Raw genomic sequence first — 23155 nt, forward strand, 5'->3', positions numbered from 1 at the left:
CCATATGCCTCATTGAAAAGAGAATCAGGCCTTACATTTAACTTTCATATGCAGATACACTTACTTCAGTCTGAGATAGAAAAAGTGCACATATAGCACACAAATCTTGAAATTGTACTATTTCCCCACTATTGCAGATTCAGCTTTGGGGCTTTTGTAAGCTTGGAGACCACTGCATCTAAACATGGTTAGAAAGGACTAAAATGATGTGCCTACCCTGAGAGCCTCCTCTCTCTGGGCTTACTGTCTGAAAACACCACTCAGACGCTGCATTTCCAGTGAGGCCTCCTCCCACTTTTCTTTTTGAATTCAACCACATATTCTCTGCAACATGGCCGACCCGAGTTCGATTCCTCCGCCCCTCTCAGAGAGCCCGGCAAACTACCGAGAGTATCTCGCCCGCACGGCAGAGCCTGGCAAGCTCCCCATGACGTATTCGATATGCCAAACACAGTAACAACAAAGTCTCCAATGGAGACGTTACTGGGCCCGCTCGAGCAAATTCTCTGCATATGTTAGGGGCCTGCCTGGCAGATAGATGTCTAGCCGAGGCAGAGGAACTTCTTATTTATTATACCAAGGCCCACAGTCATTTAATAGGAATGTTACTTATATAGAAATGATAACACCTTTTAAATTAAATCCAAATAATTATGTTAGCAAGACCTTTTGTAAAAAGAGTGAAAGAAGAGTAAATGTAAAAAAGCAGTGAAATAGCATTTAAGCCAATAATGAGAAATGAGAATGGAATGCATCCAGAGTCTGAGATAAAGTGGGAGAGAATGTATGAGAATGGTTCTGATCCAAGTATGTCCTTTTAAATGACCATGCAGAGAAAGAAAAATATATAGCTCAGGGATAGGGTCAATATGGCCAAATAGGGAGATAGGGAGAGCCTGGGTTTGCAGTGTTATATGGTCACTGAAAAATCTACACCTAAACTTGGATTAGTCACAAAAACGTACATAAAATCCAGTGAACAAATGTCTACAGGGAAGGGCCCAAAAAGATAGGCAGAAAAGGAGCATCCTCATCAAAAAAGAATCCCTGCTAAGCTAGAACCAGAAAGAGATTTTTATGGTATGGAATTTTGCCCTGGGGAATTGGTTTTTTAACCCCCAAGGATCTGACATCCTAACCCTACTATCGTTTACTTAAAACACTAGAATGGGAGGCAGGAAATTATAGGATATAAATAAGGATAGTTACCAGCAGCTGCCATCTTGGTGGAATTTCACAGCCTTGTTGGTTATGAAAACTTGACAAAATGGGGATCAGGGAGCATACCACATCCTAATAATAGGCATAAAAAACAGCCCACAGCTAACACGATACTCTGGTGAAAAATGAAACTTTTCTCCTAAAATCAGGCAGAAGACAAGGCTATCCATTCTCATCACCATCATTCCACACAATATTGGAAGTCCTAGCCTTAGTAATCAGTAATTTTTTGGTGAGAAAAATAAAATAAATCTGTTTCTTTTTTTCTTTTTCTATAATGTAGGAATATTGCTATTAACTCAGCCATTGATTAAGCTGATTGAATTGGGCATGAACTCCACATTACTTTTATTAAATTCAGAATATTAATTTTATTTTATTATTTTATTATTCTTTTTCCCTCTTTTAATTGATTCATCGTTATATACAAGTTGCAAAGCTTTAATGTTTGAGCTTTGATCATACAATCATCAAGCACCCATCCTTTCACCAGTGCACATTTTCTACCACCAAAATCCCCAGTATTCCCTCACCCCCCCATGCCTGTTCCAACCCTTCCCCTGCCTGTGTGGCAGACAATTTCCCCCATACTCTCTCCTTTGGTTACATTCGATATTTCAACACCTACCACCACTCAAACCTACCTAAAAGGCAATGCTAGGCAATTGTTTTGTATTGCTTGTTATAGGTAGAATATAATGTCCAGGAAATTCTCTGTCGTTCTCTTCCAGGAGCTTTAGTTTATAGTCTCTGGGTCTTGACCGTTGATGAGCAGACTGGCACGGGGTCAGGAGCTTTAGTTTATAATCTCTGGGTCTTGACCCTTGAGATTACGAGGCACCTGGGTCAGTTTGTGGGTGTGACTGCTAAATTACTGGAAAACTGGGGACCTGAACAAATTGGGAAATAAATTAGTTTGACTATTTGCAGATCGCATGATATATACAAAGAAAATCCTAAAGAATCTACTAAAAACCAATAAGAAACAGTACATTGATACAGCAAAGTGGAAGGCTACAAACTTAATATGCAAGAATCGTGCATTTGTATATAGAAACAGTAAGATAAAAAAGTAAGCCAGGAAATAATTCCATTTATAACTGCATTTATCAAGTATCTAGGCATAATATTAACAAAGGAAGTAAAAATTTACATAAAAATTATGTCATTATTAAAAGAAATTAAACACAAGAAATTTGAAAAGCATACCATGCTCATGTATTGGAGCAATCAATGTTGTTAAAATGACCATATAGGTTAAAGCATTGTATGCATTTATTGTAGTACTTAGAAAAATTCTAATGGGATTTTAATGGTTATAGACAAATTGCTACAGTAATTTGTATGACACCACAAAATCCCCTGAATAGCTAAAGCAAATCTAAAAATAAGATGGAAGGAATTGCTTTCTGACTTTGAACTGCACTATAAAGCTGAAATAATTTAATGAAAGCAAACACTCCAGTTCTATTAGAGTGTCTAACAACTCAATAAAAAAATCCCAATAGAATTGGAAACCTAGAAATAAGTCATCACATTATTAGTTAATTAATTAATGCAAGAGGGTAAAATAGAGGAAATTTTCTGTAATAAGTGGTACGGAGAGAACTGAAGTGCCAAAAGAATGAAATTGGACAGCATTTGTTGTTTCTAAGAGATTCAGTAGTAGAACTTTTAGGCTTTTTTATGTGTATTATCATGCACCACAAACAGTGATAGTTTAACCTCTTCTTTCCCAATTTAATGGATAACAGCAAGAGAATTTCTGAATTACAGAAATTCCAGGAGAATAAAAATAGAAAAGGAAAGTATGTCTGGTGGAAGAGATAATAGTTGTGAAGTTCTGAGGAGTAAAACAGATGCACTAATTCAGGATGCCCAACAAAGTTAAAAAACAAACAGGGCAACTCTGACATATTGTAATCAAAATGATGAGAACCAAAGATAGAGATCCCTTAAAGTTGAAAGAATCAAAGTTTCCAATACAAGGGAAATAACAAAATCCGTGTCAGACTATTCAAATTAAAATATATCAGAAGAAATTAAATGATATATTCAAAGTACTGAATGAAAAGAAACTGTAACCTAGAAGTCTGTTTAAGGAAGTGATAAAAATTTTCACATTCTCAAACAACAGCTAAGTACATTTATTGCTTCTAAGGCATCTCCTTAAGGAATACTACATAGCCTTCTATAAAAATACAGACAGCTAACATAACCTAAATCATCATAGAAAAAAATGGTAACGGGCTGGAATGATAGTGCAGTTGGTAGGTTATTTGACTTGCATGCTACCAGCCTGGATTTAATACCCAGCACTCCATTATAGTTCCCCAATCCCCCAGCAGTTATCCCTGAGTACCGAACCAAGTTATAAGTCCTGAAAACCGTTATATGTGGCCCCCAAATAAACAAAACAAGAAAAATGGTAACAAACTCCCAAAGCACCAATAATCTTTCAAAGTGTCAGTGAACTGAATTCTCCTATTGATAGCCACAGTGACTTCAAAGACAGGAAACAAAATCTAAACTTATTTTGCATATAGGAAATGCACTTGAATTCAATGATAGAGACAGGTTTAGAGTGAAAAGATGGAAAGCAATCAAACCAGTGGTAAGTTAAAAAATAAAAAAGAAAAAACAGTAGGGACAGCCATTCTTGTGTCATATCAAAAAGCATTCAAAGTAAAGAAAGTAATAGGAAATAATATGGACATAGCATGATTAAGGGATCAATGGACCACAAGAACTAATTACTTCTATCAATGTGTCACTGCCACTGTCACTGTCCTCCCATTGTTTATCGATTTGCTCAAGCAGACCCAGTAATGTCTCCATTGTGACATTTGTTACTGTGTTTGGCATATCGAATACGTCACTGGTAGCTTGCCAGGCTTTGTACTGAGGTCGAGATGCTCTTGGGAGCTTGTCAGGTTCTCCGAGAGGGGCAGAGGAATCGAACTTGGGTCAGCCACATATAAGGCAAACATCGTACCCGCTGTGCTGTCACTCCAGTTCGTCAATGTGTATGTATTGAACTAACGGTAAGTAACGTCTAGGTAGCAACTGCTAATAGACTTGAAGTGGTACATTGATAGCAATGCAATAGCAGTGGGAGACTTTATCGCTCCCCTCTTATCTCTGGACATATCAACTAAAGAGAACATCAGTAAGAAAACAAGAACGCTTAATGAGAAATTGGAGGTCAATAGACATATATAGCACAGCGGTAGGGCGTTTACCTTGCATGCAGCCAACATGGCCGACCCGAGTTCAATTCCTCTGCCCCTCTCGGAGAGCCCCGCAAGCTACCGAGAGTGTCTCGCCTGCACGGCAGAGCCTGGCAAGCTTCCCGTGACGTACTTGATATGCCAAACACAGTAACAACAAAATCTCCAATGGAGATGTTACTGGGCCCGCTCGAGCAAATCGATGAACAACAGGAGGACCTTTTAGACATATACAGATCCAGAAGCCTCCACATCCTAAAGTCAAATATACATTCCTCTCCAGTACACACAAAACTTTCTTCAGATGAAATGACTTGCATGCTACCAGCCTGGATTTAATACCCAGCACTCCATTATAGTTCCCCAATCCCCCAGCAGTTATCCCTGAGTACTGGTGCATAATAACCGATATTATTGCACCGGCACAATCTATAGGGTCACAGAAATAGAAATCACATTTAGTGTCTGAGAAGATGGAAATCATAAAATGAATGTTAGGAAAAGCTCAACATTTGGTAACTGAAGAACATATCGTGAAATAACTGGTGGGTCAAAGAGGAAATCAAAGAAGAAATTAAAAAGAACCTTTGAGGGCATATGATGCCACTAGCAGGTCAGTCTGTACCTGAGAGGCAAGTGAATCAGCAGCTTGATGGCATCGTCAGACTTTCAGATACCCCCAAATTGCTGCTGTGTCTTTGACCAGACCCCAAAACCTTGGGGCAAAGAAAGTAAACAGCCAAAAGTTAGGTATGTGGGAGACACACCCATAAACCAACTCCAGCTCAGCTATATAATTGGAAGCATAGCCTCTCTGGTTCCTGATCGAACTGCTTAATGGCCATGATCCCAGAGACTCAAAAATGAATCTTGGAACCCAAAAGCTTTTGGCAGAAATGCGTCCTGTTCCTGCAATAGGTGACTGGCACTGGGCCACTCCAGGTGGAAATAGGTTTCATGCTTTGGCCTGTTCCCGTAAGCGGCCCGGTGATCATTATCCTCCAGAGGCCACTTGACAGTTAGGTTTGAGCTTGCAGTGACGAGACACACGGGGCCTCACCACATGGGGATGGAACCGGCCCTTTCCTCCCCATCCCAGCAAGACCCTGAGTTGCCGCCTACAAACAGCATCTCTGGCTCCTGATCAAGCTGATTAAAGGCCATGATCCCAGAGTCTCAGAAACAAATCTCGAAACCTAGCGGCTTTTGGCAGAAATGCATCTGGACCGCATACAAGGTGGCCGCTACCTCAGATCTTACTGGAAAGCCGGTGGCTACAGGGAAACTGCGGTCTCATGGGAAGGGGGCCGGTACCGGCTTGTCCTTCACACCCTGCCGAGGTCACAAGTTGCCCCACACGAGCAGCTCTCCAACACAGTCATGGTTCCAGAGGCAAAAGGACTTAATCCAGAGCCCGGCAGCTTGTGGCAGAAAAGTGAATGGACCATGCGTTAAACTACGGTGCCATGCCTCCCCGGAAGGGAAAGGGTGTTGCTCCCTTCCGCCTCCCCCCACCCCCCTGCAGCAAGGTGGCCACCACCTCAGAGCTTATAGAAAAGCCAGGTATGAGCCGAAGGTGACGGGGCAACTGCAATCTCATGGGAAGGGGTCCGGTACTGGCTCGTCCTTCACGCACTACTGAGGTCACGAGTTGCCCCCCACGAGTGGCTCTTCGGCACAGCCATAACACCAGATACACAGAAACCAATTTCATAATTATCTGGCTCTTTGCAGAAATCCAAAATTGCGTGGCAACTATTGTAGCCGCGCAACATTATATGATTCTCATAACCAGCTATAGAAAATAAAGTATTTCTCAATGCCTTTTCAGCAATTCTGATTGTTGGGGCGGGGCGGGGGGTAATTCTAAACAATAATGGTGCACTTTTGTCGAAATAATGAATGTAATCAATGTAGAGAAGAGTTAAATGGAAATCATCTGCCTCACAAGCATTGGGAAGGGTGGGAGGAGGGTATATTGGGTTCTTGGTGGTGCAAAATGAGTACTGGTGAAGGGAGAGGTGTTTGATCATTGTATGACTGAGACTTAAATCTGAAAGCTTAGTAACTTTTCCCACAGTGGTTCAATAAGTAAATATAAGAAGAAAAAAAATAAATAAAATTATGGGAAAAAAAAGTAAGGTGGAGTTCATGCCCAATTCAGTCAGCTAATCAGTGGCTGAATAAATAGCAGTACTCCTACATAAAAAAAAAAAAAAAGGAACCTTTGAAGTGAACAAGTAATGCAGATACAATCTATTGAAAGTCAGGGGACACACACAGCAAAGGCAGTACAATGGGGGAGTTCCCAGCAATATAGGCTTCATGCTGGGAAACAAAACAATAAATAACACACATCTAGAAAAAAGATAAAATCTTGTCATTTGCTGCAACTTGAATGAAACTAGAGGTTACCAGTTTATGAGAAATAAGTCTGGGGCAGAGGACAAATACCAATCACTGTATAAGTGTATGGCTGTCATCCTGTTGTTCATCGATTTACTCAACAAATACCAATCACTGTATAAGTGTATCGCTGTCATCCCGTTGTTCATCCATTTACTCGAGTGGGCACCAGTAAATCTAATCTGGTTCAACTTCTGTGAAATATAATATAAGCCTCCATTTATCCCAGCCCTGAAATTTTAGCAGCCTCTCCTTACTCCTCTTTCCCAATGATTGGAGGCTCTTTTAGGGTCAGGGGAATGAGACCTGTTATTGTTACTGTTTTTGGCATACACCACGGGGAGCTTGCCAGGCTCTCCTCTGTGGGTGGGATATTCTTGGTAGCTTGCAGGGTTCTCTGAGAGACATATGTGTATATATATATATATATATATATATATATATATATATATATCCCTCTATGATGATGAGTCATGGCCGCGCAGTTCAGTAATATGTTTACTCATGCGTGAGGGTGGTTGATGAGGAGAGTATCTGGCGCCAGCAGGAGGTGGGTTATGGGTGGACCCCCGAATCACTGGAGACTGGGGGAAGCAGGCAGAGGATCTCTGCTCCCGGGTCTGTTGAACCCAGAGTACAAGATCACAAAGTTCCGGATTACCTGGGTTCCATGGGACTTGGCTCATGCGTGAGGCTTGGCCAGAGAGTGTGGAAAGTGGTCTGGAGCATGGTGGTGGTTGGTTAATGGAGGTCAGCTGCCAGGGCTGGGTCCCTTGGGGCAGAAGGGCTCTCACCCGCCCCCCTCTCGCCCCAAGTGAAAACAGCCTGGCATGGAGTCTGGTGGTATGGTTATGGGAGCCTCATTTTATGCTCTCTTCTGGGAGAAACAGCTGTGAGTTCTCTTATTGGTATTTGTCCTCGATTATTTTTCCTAATGATCAATGAAAAATATCAATAATCAAACTTATGTGCTATATATGTGTATATATATATATATAGATATATATATATATAGAGAGAGAGAGAGAGAGAGAGAACAAGGGAATAGAGAGTATCAAGCAATGATAAACACTTTTTGGCCTTAGATTTAAAAACTAAGATTATGAAATATGGGTGAAATGCCCAGTGGGGAAGTGAAGACACAGATGAGAAGTGATATGAGATGATTGGCAGAGCACCTTGGGCCTTTTGATGGTGGTGACTGTACTGTACATAAAAATTACCCATCAAATAAATTTGATTTACATCAACTGCATACCAAAACTATAATTTTAGCATTGTTACAAACTTGTTACTTAAACTGCAAGAAGAGCTAACAGCTCCCCAAAGATGATACACAGATGTCGTAGACACACATATCAAAGTGCTCACCAGTGCTGATAATCAGGGAAATTCAGACAAAACAACAAAGAAGACTCATACCCGTGAGGATGGCTCACCCATGTTAAAAGGGCCTTAAACATAAGAACGGACTATTGTCAAGAATCTATGCTGGTTCATCTTCTGTGAAATATAATATTGTTTAAAAAATTTAAAATGAAACTGCTGTGTCATCTAACAATTTGATCCCTCAATATCTATCCAAAAAACACAAACACTTTAAAATCTGGGGGGAAAAAAACGTGATAATTGCAGGTTTTTATTCGATCTATACGAATAGGTGATTGCTGTAGTTCTTTCACATTGTTGGAAGATGGTTATATGTTTCAAAAGAGAAAAATCATTAAGATAATGATTTTTTAGACAGCTAAGGAAATCTAGTCTAAAGTATTAAGATTGATTGAGGTAATGAAAGCTGAAAATAGAGCATTTGTTATCAGCTGAGTCCAGTATATGTTTTTTTCTCTGAATCTCCTGTATTTTAGCCTGGAATAGAATTGACTTTCCAAAATATGTTCTTCCTTCTTTGTCACTTCAGTTGTTTTTCAGATAGTCTGACTCATTGCCTAAACTATCCTTCACATTGTTTAATAAACAAAATGGATAGAGGATTCACTTTGAGAGACAGGGTGATAGGAATGCCTTGCATTGAAAGAACGCATCACTTTCAGTTCCGACTTCAAGTACAGAAGCTTGAGTAAAGAATGAATGAACTAAGAATATGGGTCTTCTCAACTTGTGGGAAAGAAGTTCAAAACCTACATTTGTTCATAATTATGCCTATAATACCTCTTTAAAATTTGCATTTTGCTGTATTTCAAGCAGTGTCAGCCCATGATCAATATTTTCTAGGGCCTTATATAGTCACACAAGCTTTGTTTAACTTTGTTTTCCTTTTCTTTGTTCTCTGCATTTTCTTCCTCTTTGTTTTTCAGGGGAGGGTATACCTGGAAATTTCAGGTGACCATTCAGTGCCAGAAATTGAACCCAGGACTCATCGATGCAGAGCATCCATATTAGCCCTTTGAGCCTTCACCCCTCTTTCTTCCAAACTGACATGTATCTTATTAAGCTTAAAATCTATAGCATAATGGTTTGACGAAGTATTGTGAAAAGATTTTATAATAAGTTTGGTCATTTAGATATAATAAAAAGAAAACATTTTATCCGTAAAATTGAGAACTCTTAAGATTTATTCTCTACAACTTTCAATAGATCATATAGCAATGATTACTATACTCATTACATTGTGCACTACACCCAGGCATTTTATAAAAATTAAGGCAACAGTGCATCAAAATATCTTTTAAGTTTCCATCATTAAAAATCAATGTGTTTGTATTACATTAAGTTAACATACTCCCAGTAGGCTGTTTTATTCTCTCTGGGAGCTTCAGTGCTCTATTTGACTTGCATGTCTCTGCCATCTTTTGTTGTGTTGGTGTTGCATTTCCAAATCCCTGAAATTGGCTTTTGTGTATATAGAGAATATGTAATCATCTTTGCTGAAGGCAATCTGAAAATTTTGTATTTTCAATACAAACATGTGTGCTCAGGTGATGAAAATCACATTACCTTGTCAAGGCATACAAGGACATATTAGAAATTTTCAAATGTCCAAATGCTTTTATCCCCTATTAGCAGCCACAGTTGATGAAAGAGAACTTATCCTCCCTGATTCCTCTGTTAATTCTGTAGAATAGGAGCAAAAGTTGTTAGTGAGTCAGTTGCTTTGGTTAGCAAACATGAAACATTATTTGCTTTTTAAGCCTAGGAAATTAAAAATGTCTGGGAGTTAATCTCTTTTGCTATATTAATAATGATTTTATATCTTTCCCAGATAAATTTTCAAATGTCATAAATGATTTGAAAATAGCAATTGCCATATATACGTTAGATACATAGCACTGTCCTCCTGTGTTCATCGGTTGCCTTGAGCAGGCCCCAGTAACGTCTCCTTCATCCTAGTCCTGAGATTTTCAAAAGTGCCACATTTGAGGCTCTTTCAGGGTAGGGAGAATGAGACCCTTTCTCATTCCAATTGTTACTGGTTTTTGACATATTGAATACGCCACAGGGAGTTTTCCAGACTCTGCCATATGGGCAGGGTACTTTTGGTAGCCTGCCAGGTTCTCCAGAGTAAGAACTAGATGATAAGATGTCGCTTCCAGGAGCTGGGTTTTATAGTTTCTGGGTCTTGGCTGTTGATGGGATTACAAAGCACTGGGGGGCAGTTGGTGGGTGTAACGCCTACCTACTGGAAGATGGGGGATCTGGGTGGAGGAGGCCTCGTCCTGATCCGAGCAGGCTTGGAGATCTACGCAAACGCCCTACCTGCTGTGCTATCGCTCCAGACGTATATAATATTATTTAAAAAGTCAAGTATACAACTACAAGAGTAACAGACAAAATGGAGTCTTTTTAAATTGAATTACCATGAGATATACAATTACAAAGTTGTTTATGATCCAATCTCAGTCATACAACATTCCAACACCTATCCCTTTATTGGTGCACATTTCCCACCTCTAGGTTCCCAGTTTCTCTCCTGCCCGCCGCCTCACCCCACCCCACCCCTGCAGCCTGCCTCTTTGGCAGACCCTTTTCTGCTCTCTCGCTCTCTCACGTGCTCTCTCTCTTTCTTTCTCTCTCTCTCTCTCTCTCCCCCTCCCCCCGCCATGTATTTTCCTTTTAGGCACTGTGGTTTGCATTACTATTAAAGGTAAAAGGTAAAGGCCCTCCCGTTGATCGTCGATTTGCTCGAGCGGGCCCAGTAACGTCTCCATTGGAGACTTTGTTGTTACTGTGTCTGGCATATCGAATACTCTCGGTAGCTTGCCGGGCTCTCCGAGAGGGGCGGAGGAATCGAACTCGGGTCGGCCATGTTGGCCGCTTGTAAGGCGAACGCCCTACCCGCTGTGCTATCGCTCCAGCCCCGTGCATTACTATTACTGAAAGAAACTCTTTTCTCCTCTCTCTCCCTCCCCCTCTCCCTCTCTCTCTCTCTCTCTCCCTTACTCTCTCTCATTTTCCTTTAAAGCACTATGGTTTGCATTACCATTACTGAAACGGTATCATGAATATCATGTTGTTACCTCCTTTCGGCACTCAGTTTTTGTCCAGAGTGATCATTTCTAACTATCATTGTCATAGGGTCCCTTGTCTGTCCTAACTGCCCTCCCCTTCCCTCTTTTTGGAAAGCTTTCTGTCATGTGTCACCCCCCCCAGCCTTTGTTTCTGCTGCCTTTAGGTAAAGGTAAAGGTAAAGGCCCTCCCGTTGATCGTCGATTTGCTTGAGCGGGCCCAGTAACGTCTCCATTGGAGACTTTGTTGTTACTGTGTCTGGCATATCGAATACTCTCGGTAGCTTGCCGGGCTCTCCGAGAGGGGCGGAGGAATCGAACTCGGGTCGGCCATGTTGGCCGCTTGTAAGGCGAACGCCCTACCCGCTGTGCTATCGCTCCGGCCCAATACTCTTGGTAGCTTGCCGGGCTCTCCGAGAGGGGCGGAGGAATCGAACTCAGGTCGGCCATGTTGGCCGCTTGTAAGGCGAACGCCCTACCGCTGTACTACGGCAAACTGCCTTTAGGTATTGTTCACATATTGTGAATGGCAAGCTCCCTGTGACGTATTCAATATGCCAAACACAGTAACAACAAAGTCTCCAATGGAGACGTTACTGGGACCACTCGAGCAAATCGATGACCAACAGGAGGGCCTTTTATCTTATGTCTTATGCCCTGCATATGAGTGCAATCATACTATGTTTACCCTTTCTCTTTGACTTCACTCAGCATGTTACTTTTCATGTCTATTCATGAATATAAGAAAATTTCATGACTTCATTTTTCTAAACAGTCATGTAGTATTCAATTGTTGATGTATCATAATTTCTTTATTTACTCGTCTGTTCTCAGGCTCTTGGGTTGTTTCCAGATTCTGGTTTTTGAGGACAGTACTGCAGTGAACATAAGAGTGAAGATGGCTTTTCGGCATTGTGCTTTTGGACCACTTGAGTATATTCCCAGGGGTGGTATGGGTGGGCATATGGAAGTTCAATTTCTAGTTTTTAGGAATGTCCATATTGTTTTCCATAAAGGCTGAAACATCAGCATTCCCACAAGCAGTAAATAAGAGTCCTTTCTCTCCAGATCTGCTCCAGTACTGGTCCTTTTAGTTGTGTGCCAATCTCTGTGGTATGCGATATCTCATTGTTGTTTGCATTTCATCTTCCTGATAATTAGTGATATAGAGCATTTTATCATGTGCCTTTTGACCATTTGTATTTCTTCTTTGAGGAAGTTTCAGTTCACCTCTTCTCCCCATTTTTTGATGGAGTTGAATTTTTTTTCTTGTAAAGTTCTACCAGTGCCTTATATATATTGGATATTAGCACCTTATCAGATGAGTGTCGGTTTGGACTCTTTCAGTTAACGGTGAACTATTTTCGGTTAAGTTGTCAAAGTATTACTTTGAAGAGTCTTTTCAATTGAATATGTATACATTCATTGTTTTGTTATGTGCATGTATTTCAATTCTGTATGATGCCTGCTTATAAATAATTTAAAAGATGTAAAAATGTACCAAAATGTTAGTATTTACTATTCTTTCTTATATTCACTGTTGGCATTTTTATTCTATTTACGAAACTGGGATTTCATTGTTTTCTTTGTTATAATGAATATTAGTTTTAAAATTGCTTTGTTTTATAATGTGTTGTGATAATATTTTCATAGATCTACAAAACTAAATTTGACAGGCTCTTTGTAACAACTGTATGATATTTTATAATATAACAAATACAACCAGCACTATAGCATATAATAACATAGATTTCAAAAGATGTTTAGAAATCTGTACTTTAATAATATAGAGACAAAAATAAAATCTTCCAAAATATCACCCAGCTACAAAGTTTTCTTGAAAGAAATCTGGAGATCACAATTTTTTGTTCTAAGTAAATGACAGTCCACTAAATACCCTTAGAAAGTTCTCTTTTTGTATATGATTCCAGCTAAATTCTCCTTTAACATATCCTGTCTTACTAAAGATGCCTTCCAGTTTAGCTTAGCATAAACTTTTTAACATTTGCTTATTTAAAATGGAATATCTTAATATATAAAATATCAAACATGAATATAGTTTTCATGCATTGTTATCTTCAATTTTAAGATTTTAGATATGGGGAAAGTAATAAGGTACTAGTGGAGCTTCTCCTCCAAATAATTTGGCTAACTTATTTTCAGTTACACAGGAAGATACTTACAGCTTACATGGTTAGTATTACTATATTACTATATGAGCTAATAACCATGACTTCTACCATGTAAATTTGCTGAGATAGAATGGGAGCCTGCATATGGGGTCTGTTTATAAAGTGGTATCAGACACATATAACACTGTAGAAAAGAAATTCCTAATTAAAATTCATATGCCTTGGGAAAGGGGTGGTACTACCAACATAATATAATATGTAATGCATTATAATGTATTACAAGATAATACATTCAAGCAAATATTCAAGTCAAAGATAATTTACGAAGAAACAATGGTTTTGAGAACCTCCCTCTGTGAATCTCCCTCTGAATCTCCAATGGTTTTTCTCACTCTCTCTCTCCCTTTCTTACACACACACACACACAATTTTCGTTATTTAAAAAGTAATAACAGACAGATCCAAATTTTATGTTATCTCTATGTCCCTCAGGGCTATGAAGAGATAATTTTGTGATCATCTTGTGTCATCTTCTTTGCAGAATGAACGGCACTGGATTTGAATATGTATTAAAACTGTGCAGGCTCAAGTCATTTAAATTCCCTGAGTTCCGGTTTCTATACTCACAATACAAAAATCATTTTTTACAAGATTACTGGGGTACTTAAATAAGATAACATAGGAAAGAATTTATGCAATATTGAATAAATTGTTTCCCTCAAAAGGCTTTTCAGTAGAAAAATATTTTTTAGGAATAAAGTATATAGATAGGAAGGTAGTATAACAAAGAAAACTTAGTGACATGAGAATAATAATGCTTATAATCAAGCAGTCTCTGCCCCCGCGCCTGGGTGTTCCTTCCCGGAGTCCCTTGGAGGGGAGTGGGTTGAGCTTTCCTCCCCGCCCCGACCAGGGCTACGGCAGCCAAAGACCTCCAGGACCAGCCACCACCATGCTGAGACCACTCTCCGCACACCTGGAGGTACTGGCAGAGGGACAAAACCACGCGGGTTCCGGGGCCGAGACCTCCAAGCCTACTCGAATTGGAGTCGAGCATCTTCCACCCAGATCCTCCAAATTCCAGTAGGCGGGGGTAACACCCACCACCTGGCCCCCTGGCGCCGTGTAATCCCATCAGCAGCCAAGACTCAGAGACTTTAAAATTCAGAACCCGGAACCGCGCGGCCGCATTCGCGGCCGCGCGACATCTTAACAGAACTTTTTTTATGACATCTTATTGTTTTATTCCTACTTTGGACAAACTTGCAGGCTATTGAATGTGGCCTGCCCACAGGGCAGAGTCTGGCAAACTCCCCGTGGCGTACCAAATATGCCAAATACCAGTAACAATGATGGGTCTCATTCTCCTAAATAGCCTTGAGTATAATCTCAGGGCAAGGATGAAGGAGACGTTACTGGGGCCTGCTCGAGGCGATCGACGAATAACAGGATGATGAAATGAAATGAAATGAATGAAATAATCAAGCATGATTTCATAGTTATAAAGAACTTTTGTATACCTTATTTCACTTTTTCACAAGAAATCTGTAAATGACTTGTTAATTCTTATAACCAATATATAGAGTAGGAACTTTGAATTAAACTAAGCGAACTAACCATTATTACCATGCAAGTTTGTAATGGTGCAAAGTTCCTTTTGACAAATAATCTTATGTTATTTATATTATTTCATATTATTTATCAGTCAAACAGCTGACAACTGTTAAACAATTAGAAGACTTATTCCAAAAGTATGCTTCAAATCAAACACTATTCTCCATTTTATCACATTTCTTGAAAGATGAGAATATCTGGGTGAAATAGACTAAAATATTCCTGGATACCTGAAGCCTATGTTAAACTCAATGTGCATTTTTTGGCTATTGTGTATCAAAGACTTATATTTCTAATACCAAATGGGTCCTATTTTTTGTGTAAAAAACATATAAATGAGGACTGGAGCGATAGCACAGCAGGTAGGGCACTTGCCTTGCATGCAGCAAACCCAGGTTCGATTCCCGGCCATCCCTTATGGTCCCCCGAGCACCACCAAGAGTAATTCCTGAGTGCAGAGACAGGAGTAACCCCTGTGCATCACCAGATATGACCCCCCCAAAAAAGGAAAAAATAACAAATGAGGGTTAGTTTTAAAATAAGCAACGCGGGCTGGAGAGACAGCACAGCGGGTACGGTGTTTGCCTTGCATGTAGCAGACCCGGGTTTGATTCCCAGCATCCCATATGGTCCCCTGAGCACCGCCAGGAGTAACTCCTGAGTGCAGAGCCATGAGTAACCCCTGTGCATCGCCAGGTGTGACCCAAAAACCAAAAAAATAAAATAAAATGAAATAAAATAAAATAAGCAATGTCTGCTATCTTCCTATATAATGAATGATCATTTTCTCTCTCTTTCATTTATTTATTTATTTATTTATTTTTGGACTACACCAAGTAATGCTCAGTCCTAACTCTAGCCCTAACCCAAACTTCTGGCTTTGCACTCAGGAGATTACACCTGGCAAGCTTGAAGGACCATATGTGGTGCCAGGTATCGAACTTTTGTCAGCTGCATGCAAGGCAAACACCATAACCTCTGTAATATTGTTCTGACTCCTAATGAAAGATCCTCTTGAGAATTCTCTCATAGAAAGAAACAATTGCTAGGAAGGTAAAGGATGCTAGGGTTAGCACTAGTAATTACTTTATCCATTGGAAAATAAGAGAAAAGTAGACAGGTTCTGTTCTCTTAAACAAAAAGGTGAGTCTATTGAAAATTAAGTCGATGCTGCATCAAAATTCACAGTTGTCACCTGGGGGGATAAAAGCTTGTGAGATCAACTTAAATTTCTTATTTCTAAAGACTAAGAACAGTGGTTTGTTTGGCCCCTATAAATTATAGTGATTTGGTTTCAGCCGGAACAAGCTCCACAAGCTAATACTGGCAGCCACTCTTTATGGGAGTGGCCAAACAAGTCAGTTTTCATTTCCTTTCAAGTCCTTGTTTGGCTCATCCATCCACTGAAAAGCAGAACAAAAAGGCAAGAGATTACTGAACCTTAAAGCACCCAAGTGGCTCAGGTAGGCTCAGGGGTTATTTATAACCGTCTGGCTCACACTGAGAACTTCCTGCTCTGTTCAGTGAATGTGTAAGGTGTAAATGGGAGCTCCAGTGCTTTAACAGTAGACAGATGAAGGTGTAATCAATGATTAAATTCTCAAACCTTTTTTTAAAAAAAAACCTCTAAAAAACAAAACAAAATAAACAAACAAACCAAAAAACCAAAAAAACATTGTGATCATTAACCTGAGACTAGATAGACTCATCCTTTTCTTCATGTGTGCTTTCTTTTTGTAGATGCTGCTATGAAGACAGATTCACCAGCTATGACTGATGTGGAATCTGCGGACACCGAGTTTGCATCTTCAGCAAGGTCAGGCCGCCGAAATGCTGTCACAGACATCCAGGATGTAGCTGTGACAGGCGAAACTTCAGAATTGCCTGTCAAACTACAAGATCTCACCCTGAAGGAAGGTAAAACGCAAAAATCCTTTTAACATTGACTGCATGGAGAGGGTAAGGGAATGGAGGGGGGGGGGGGAGGGGAGGGGAGGTTACAGCAGGAGATATAATTCAAGGGGTTGGAGCACTTGCTTTGCATACAAGAGACTCCGGTTGGGGCAGAGTCAGGAATAATCCCCACCAGTATGACCCAAAACAACCAAATGCAGCAACAACAAAAACCTTTGTTGTTTCCGAAAGGAAGGTTAGGCCACAGCCAGCAGTGCTCTGGCTTACTCCTGACTGTGCTCAGGGGACCATATAAGGTGTGTGGATCAAACCAGGACTGCAGCATGCAAGGTGAGTGCCTTTACCCACAGTACTATCTCTCTGGTTCTAGCAGCAAAAAAAAAAAAAAAAATTATGTTTACTAATATTTTATTTAAGACTAAGCAGACATGTTTTATTCTTTTTGGAAAGTGGACAATATTATCTTTACATCTTGTGGTGTGTATAAAAGTTTATTCAGTGAACTTGCATTGTGGTTGGGAGTACAAAGTTAGAAATACGATTTCTTGAATGTGCTTACAAAATGTATTGAAAAGCAGAAAAAGCAATAATTTCCTCTTGCTCTACATTGCAGATCACTTTGAAAACTTCTGATTTCTTATAATATTGTACATGGCTTTCTATTGTCTAGAAAGAAATTTAGTAACTAGATATTTAAAGTGAATATTTTTGTAAAAGCTGGGAAAAAAAAGTTGAATTAAGAAAAAAAGAACTGTCAAACCAAGAAGGGAAGATTTGTGGCTTTCTTTACAATGTATAGGGCTCCTGGAGTTTAGTTTCCTAAAAATAAATATAATCTTTCAATAAAAACTTCTCTATTGTATGTTCAAAAACTATGTTGGAGGGATGTAGGGAGATTTATTCAATTTATTGAAATCAGACAAATTCAGAAATCAGAAGAATTACAATAATGATAACTATCCATGAAAATGTAACCATTCTAAGAAAACACCCTTTTTGTTTAACTATTGTGTTTCTTTATTAACATTTCAATAAAAGGGCAACAACAACCACAACCTCTTGAGGAGCTTGGTGTATCTTTTTATTTCCAATCTTTTAATATATTTTTAGACATTTTAAACATTTTTACATTTCAAAACAAAAAATGGGACTGATAAGGCCAGGTAGATAGCTGTTGCACCTGAGTTGCATGTGTGAGATCCAAGGTTCAATCTCCTGCACTGCATGACTCCCTGAGCACTGCAAGGGATGGCCCTAGCACTCCCAGTGACTCCCAGCACTGCTCAGTCCAAGCTGTACCACTAGTATCTAACACTGAACCATCACAACAGCACCACTTGCTTGAGTATTGTTGGGACTTCTCCCCGCCCCACCCTCTCCACAAATGCGACTTGTATAGGAGGTCTTTGGAATAACTTAACATGTTTCAGTTGATAATCCAAGAAAATTTAGATCGTCAGCAGATAATCTCTGTCCAGTTGATCTGATGACTAAGTTTCTTGTCAACTTCATAGCAAGTAAACTACTTAATGCACCATCATCAATGTTCCATCTCTTCACATAAGGCTACCTAGAGAGACACAATTTCTTCCAGGAAGCCTCTAGTGCTTTGTAGGTAACTTGACTAGAACCCATAGCAGCAAATGCTGCTTTGTTTACTCTGGAAATAATATTTTGCTTTGCATTTCTTACTTCTGAGAGTCCTGTTTCCAACCAAGCTTGTTTTTCCCAGGGAGTTGATTTAACCTCCCAGTAGTCAGCGGGCAGTTGAGTGTGATGGGAAGATTCATCTCTCCTCTTGATTTTAGTTCTGTCTTTAACAAATGTTAATATTTCTTTTTTTTACTGGAAAATTACTAAATACCATCTTTGTCTGCCCAAAAATGTGTCCCTTTTTTTTTTTATAAGACTCTAACTCCACTGTGTTTTCATTCCATTGCTACTTCAAAATCACAAATTGCCTTTGATAAAAGGAATGGCCCATTTTTAGTTCTCTTAAATAATCTTCAGGAAACTGCTTTTTCTTTCCTTTTCTTTTCTCTGTTTTTCTTTTCTTTTCTTTTCCTTTATTATCAAATCTGGACCCCAATACATACAAGTATTTTTTTTTTGAGTTGAGGTATATGATTTTATAACACTGAGTGTACTAGAGGAGCACAGTTTGCTACTCTTCAGATATGTTGCTACACCATGCTCACAACTGAAATGTCAGTATTCCTCTGTCAGAGTGCATGGGATCTTAACCTTTTCCCCTTTCTGCTCTGATCCTCCACCCCCTTCTGGTGACCCTACTTAGTTCTGCATTCAGAATCCAAGGATTTATTTTATTTTAGTTTTTTCTGTTCTATTCTTTTGATCTTTTTGATCTTTTATAGGTCACATAAGAGTAAGAGCACTCAGTAATTTTCTTTCTTCTGCTGACTTATTTCACTTAGTATGACCTCATCTAATTCCATCTATATTGGCACAAGTGGCAATATTTTTCCTTAAATATAAAATTGTTTAAAATTTTAAAATGACATATTTTGAAGGATTAAAGAAGAGAAAGTAAAAGGAAGACTCATACTGAAAGAGGGTCCTACTCTCATTATTTGAAGATGTTAGTGGCTTGAGGTATCAGGAAAATCTTTACCAGATGGAATGGAAAAGAGTGGGAGTATAATCATTAGAATTAGCTTCCTGATGAAGGAGAAATGGACAGGAACCCAGGACATGAAGGATTTAGACTGGATAATATAAGCAGCACAGGGCCAGCTCCAAACACATGCCTCGTACAAGATACATAAGGTCCTAGACTCAGAAACTGCCCCTTTGGTTCCATGCTGTACTGTTGGTATCTTAGGGGCTGGAGACATAGTATACATGTGGGGTTCTCCCTGAGCACAGAGGCAGGAGTAAGCCGACCCCCACCTCCCCAAGCCCCATCAAAAAAAAAAAAAAGACAACTCAAGTATTTTCTGTTGCTGTCTTAAGACTTTCTGTATTTTTGAACAGCATTTGCTTTATTTTCACTTTGCATTGGTTTCCAACAAAATAATTTGCCATCCCTGAGGAATTCATATCCTTTTTATTCTAGAAAGAACAACAACAGCAACAAAAAAGAGCAAGTGAAACTGGAGAGATTGTACAAGGGTTAAAACACTTTTTTGAGCGGGGAAGAGTCACACCTGACAATGCTCAGGGGTAACTCCTGGGTCTAGACTCAGGGACTGACTATATGGGATGCTGGGGATTGAACCCAGGTCAGTCACATGCAAGGCAGATGCCCTACCTGCTATACTATTGCTCCAGCCCCTAAACACTATTTTGCGTACGATCAACCCCAGGTTCAATACCAGGTATCACATATGGTCTCCTGGACTCTGTCCTCTGTCTCTGAGTGCAGAGCCAGGAGTAAGACCCTGAGCACAGCTGGGTGTGTCCCGGCAAACAAAAATAAACCCTAAGGTAGTGTACATCTTGTGTGTTTGGGGAAGTGATCAGTGACAGGTTTTGCTGCAGTAAGTTGAAGGAGATCTTATCTGATGACTTTGAGTCTTTACTTATTGTTGTAGAAAGTAAGATTACTTCCTAGAGTTAAAGAGGTAGAAAATAGGAGGAAACAGGAGAGAATGTGATCCAGTAGGAAAAGGTGTGTGAAATGAGGTATCCTGTGTCCAGATTGTGACACTTTTTGTAACTTAATAGCTCTGTGACTTCCAGCAAATGGTCAAATGATCAATGCTTTATTTCATTCCCCTGTAAATGAAGATAGCAATGATACCCTAGAATACTATCTGGTGCATAATGATTCTAAGGGATAAGGGAAAGATGGTTAGGAGGTTATAGATTCACAAATACCTGCCTCTTCTCTTTGTTTAACTTCTATATTTGAACTGAAGAGCATTTATCAAGTTTTTAGTCAGGTAGAAAATGACTTGGATGCATAAACGAAAAACCAACTGCTTATTATATAAATATAAAATATTGATTAATTGTGTTATATTAGCCCAGCAAGCTACCAAGAGTATCTCACTCGCACGGCAAAGCTTGGCAAGCTACCCGTGACGTATTCGATATGCCAAACTCAGTAACAAGTGTCACAATGGAGACGTTACTGGGCCCGCTTGAGCAAATTGATGAATAATGGGAGTGACAGTGACAGTGATATTATGTTTTTAATATTTTTGTAATTTAATGACATTGATTTTTTTAGATGAAAAAAATAAAAATGAAGAAACAACAAAAGAACAACTGGAAAATCCACCAAAGAAAGAAAACTGAAGGCTCAGAACCTATGAAAAAGTATTGAATTTCTGTGTGTTGAAATGTTTAGAGGCTCTGCTTTCCTGAGATGTCTGATTTGGTAGTAACTATGGTAACATTAAATATGTGTGTATTTTATAATTTTTGTTGTGATACCACTTACTTGGGTTGCAACCCTGATATCTTACGTAAGTTATTCAAAAGAAAATTTCTTCTAAATCGCATCAAAGCAAATGGTTAAAAAAAGTGTGGTAACTTAAATACACATCATTGTTTATAAACCCAATACAATCTACTATGTCTTTTGAATTTATTTAGCCAGATGTATATTTTAATTCCATTTTTATGACAATGGTGAATTGTTTCTTAGTAAATATAAAGCAAGCATCATTAACTTAAAAACTATGGTGAGAAACCAAATTAATCAAGATTATAACTTATAAAACTATAAACTATATAACTATAAAAATGTAATGTGAAAAATACATCAATATATTGTGTTTGTTTTGTTTTAAATCAAGTGTACTAATTTTTTTCAAACCAGTAAAAGATGTGAAAAAATTATAAAAATTTTATAGTCTAAACATTGTAAAGATGATTTTGCCTGATAAAGTTTGCTTCTAGTCTATGCATACTGTGATTTTTCATGTGAACTCTTTAAAATGGAAAATTTGTGACAAATTGTTTATATGCTTATTAAATGAAATTCACTATCTTCCTTAACTTTTATGTATTGTGTGTGCATATTTTACTTAAATGTGAGTTATGCAAAATACTAATTGCTTTACATTGTTATCTGATATTTAAGATTCTTTGTGTATCTATGACTTGTTTCTGAAGTTAATTTCCTCAGGAATGCAGACTTTAATTTTATAACTTTCTAAAAGTAGCTAACAACTTAAGGCACTTAAATATTTAGTGAGTGGTATGGTAAATTAGCAAAATACTTGCTCTTAATATATTTAAGTATATATTTTTAAAAGAAAAAACCAAAGCTTTAGTAAACTTTAATTTATTAGATTATAGAAAAATAATACAATTCTGAGTTTTTAAGAAACATTGACTAATGAGTTTATTTTCATATACATATATGCATGCAGTTCTATTTTATTTTTTTGTGACTTAGACCATATCTGTTCACAGCAGTCAAATAAACTCTTTCACTATTAAAGAAGCTTGTTATTGACACATATCTTTTAGTTTCTTATGTATGCCAGGTGAAAAATGGCAATATATTTTAAGCCTTTGCAATATAAATCATCACATACTTAATATTTCATGGACAAATTTTCCTTTCATAAGTAACATTCACTAAAGGAATATATTTAAGTAATATGATTTAAGTTCTCAAATATAAATTTTCTTTATAAAACAATCCAAAGTGTTATTTTATGTCTGATGCTAATTTAATACTCAATAAAATATATTATGGCCATTTCCCAGAGTTATTTCACGTCAGGATTATGTTCATATAAATTACATTTTAGATCATTATTTCAAGTCACATTATTCCGTCGGTATAAAGAGGGGTTAGAATAGGATAGTAATTTTCTTTGGGGGAAAATTGACAATTTTGCCACCTAAAGGACAGTGAAACAAACACTTGGCTGCAACGAGAGCAGGGGGCGAGGACGAGCCGAGATGCTGTTGCTACTGACCTCTAGTGGGCAGAGACGAGACAGTCGGCTAAATGGCTAAACACCCTGCACTTCTGCTGGGCAGACCCCGCAGTGCTGCCGCTGAGAAAGTCAAGAGGAGAGTTAAAATGGTTAAACATGTGGATTTTGGATTCAGATGATCTGGGTTTGGATTCTAGCTTAGCTATGAGCCATTTGTGTGACCGTGGACAATTTATATCTTGTTTAGTATCGATTTGCTCGAGCGGGCCCAATGACGTCTCCATTGGAGACTTTGTTGTTACTGTGTCTGG

General features: G+C 38.8%; 1 protein-coding gene across 1 annotated transcript in view; it reads left to right on the top strand.

The window, feature by feature from the left end:
* PKIB (cAMP-dependent protein kinase inhibitor beta) overlaps positions 1–22453 on the top strand; it is a 114127-nt gene extending 91674 nt beyond the window's left edge. Inside the window, exons 2-3 of the mRNA XM_056125172.1 lie at positions 16807–16983; positions 21176–22453. Coding sequence (XP_055981147.1) covers positions 16807–16983; positions 21176–21243 — 245 coding nt within the window. The 3' untranslated portion in view covers positions 21244–22453. The remainder of the gene's footprint in view (positions 1–16806; positions 16984–21175) is intronic.
* Positions 22454–23155: the final 702 nt, after the last annotated feature.

This window comes from Sorex fumeus, unplaced genomic scaffold (genome assembly GCF_029834395.1).
Source record: "Sorex fumeus unplaced genomic scaffold, SorFum_2.1 ptg000054l, whole genome shotgun sequence".
NCBI lineage: Eukaryota > Metazoa > Chordata > Mammalia > Eulipotyphla > Soricidae > Sorex > Sorex fumeus.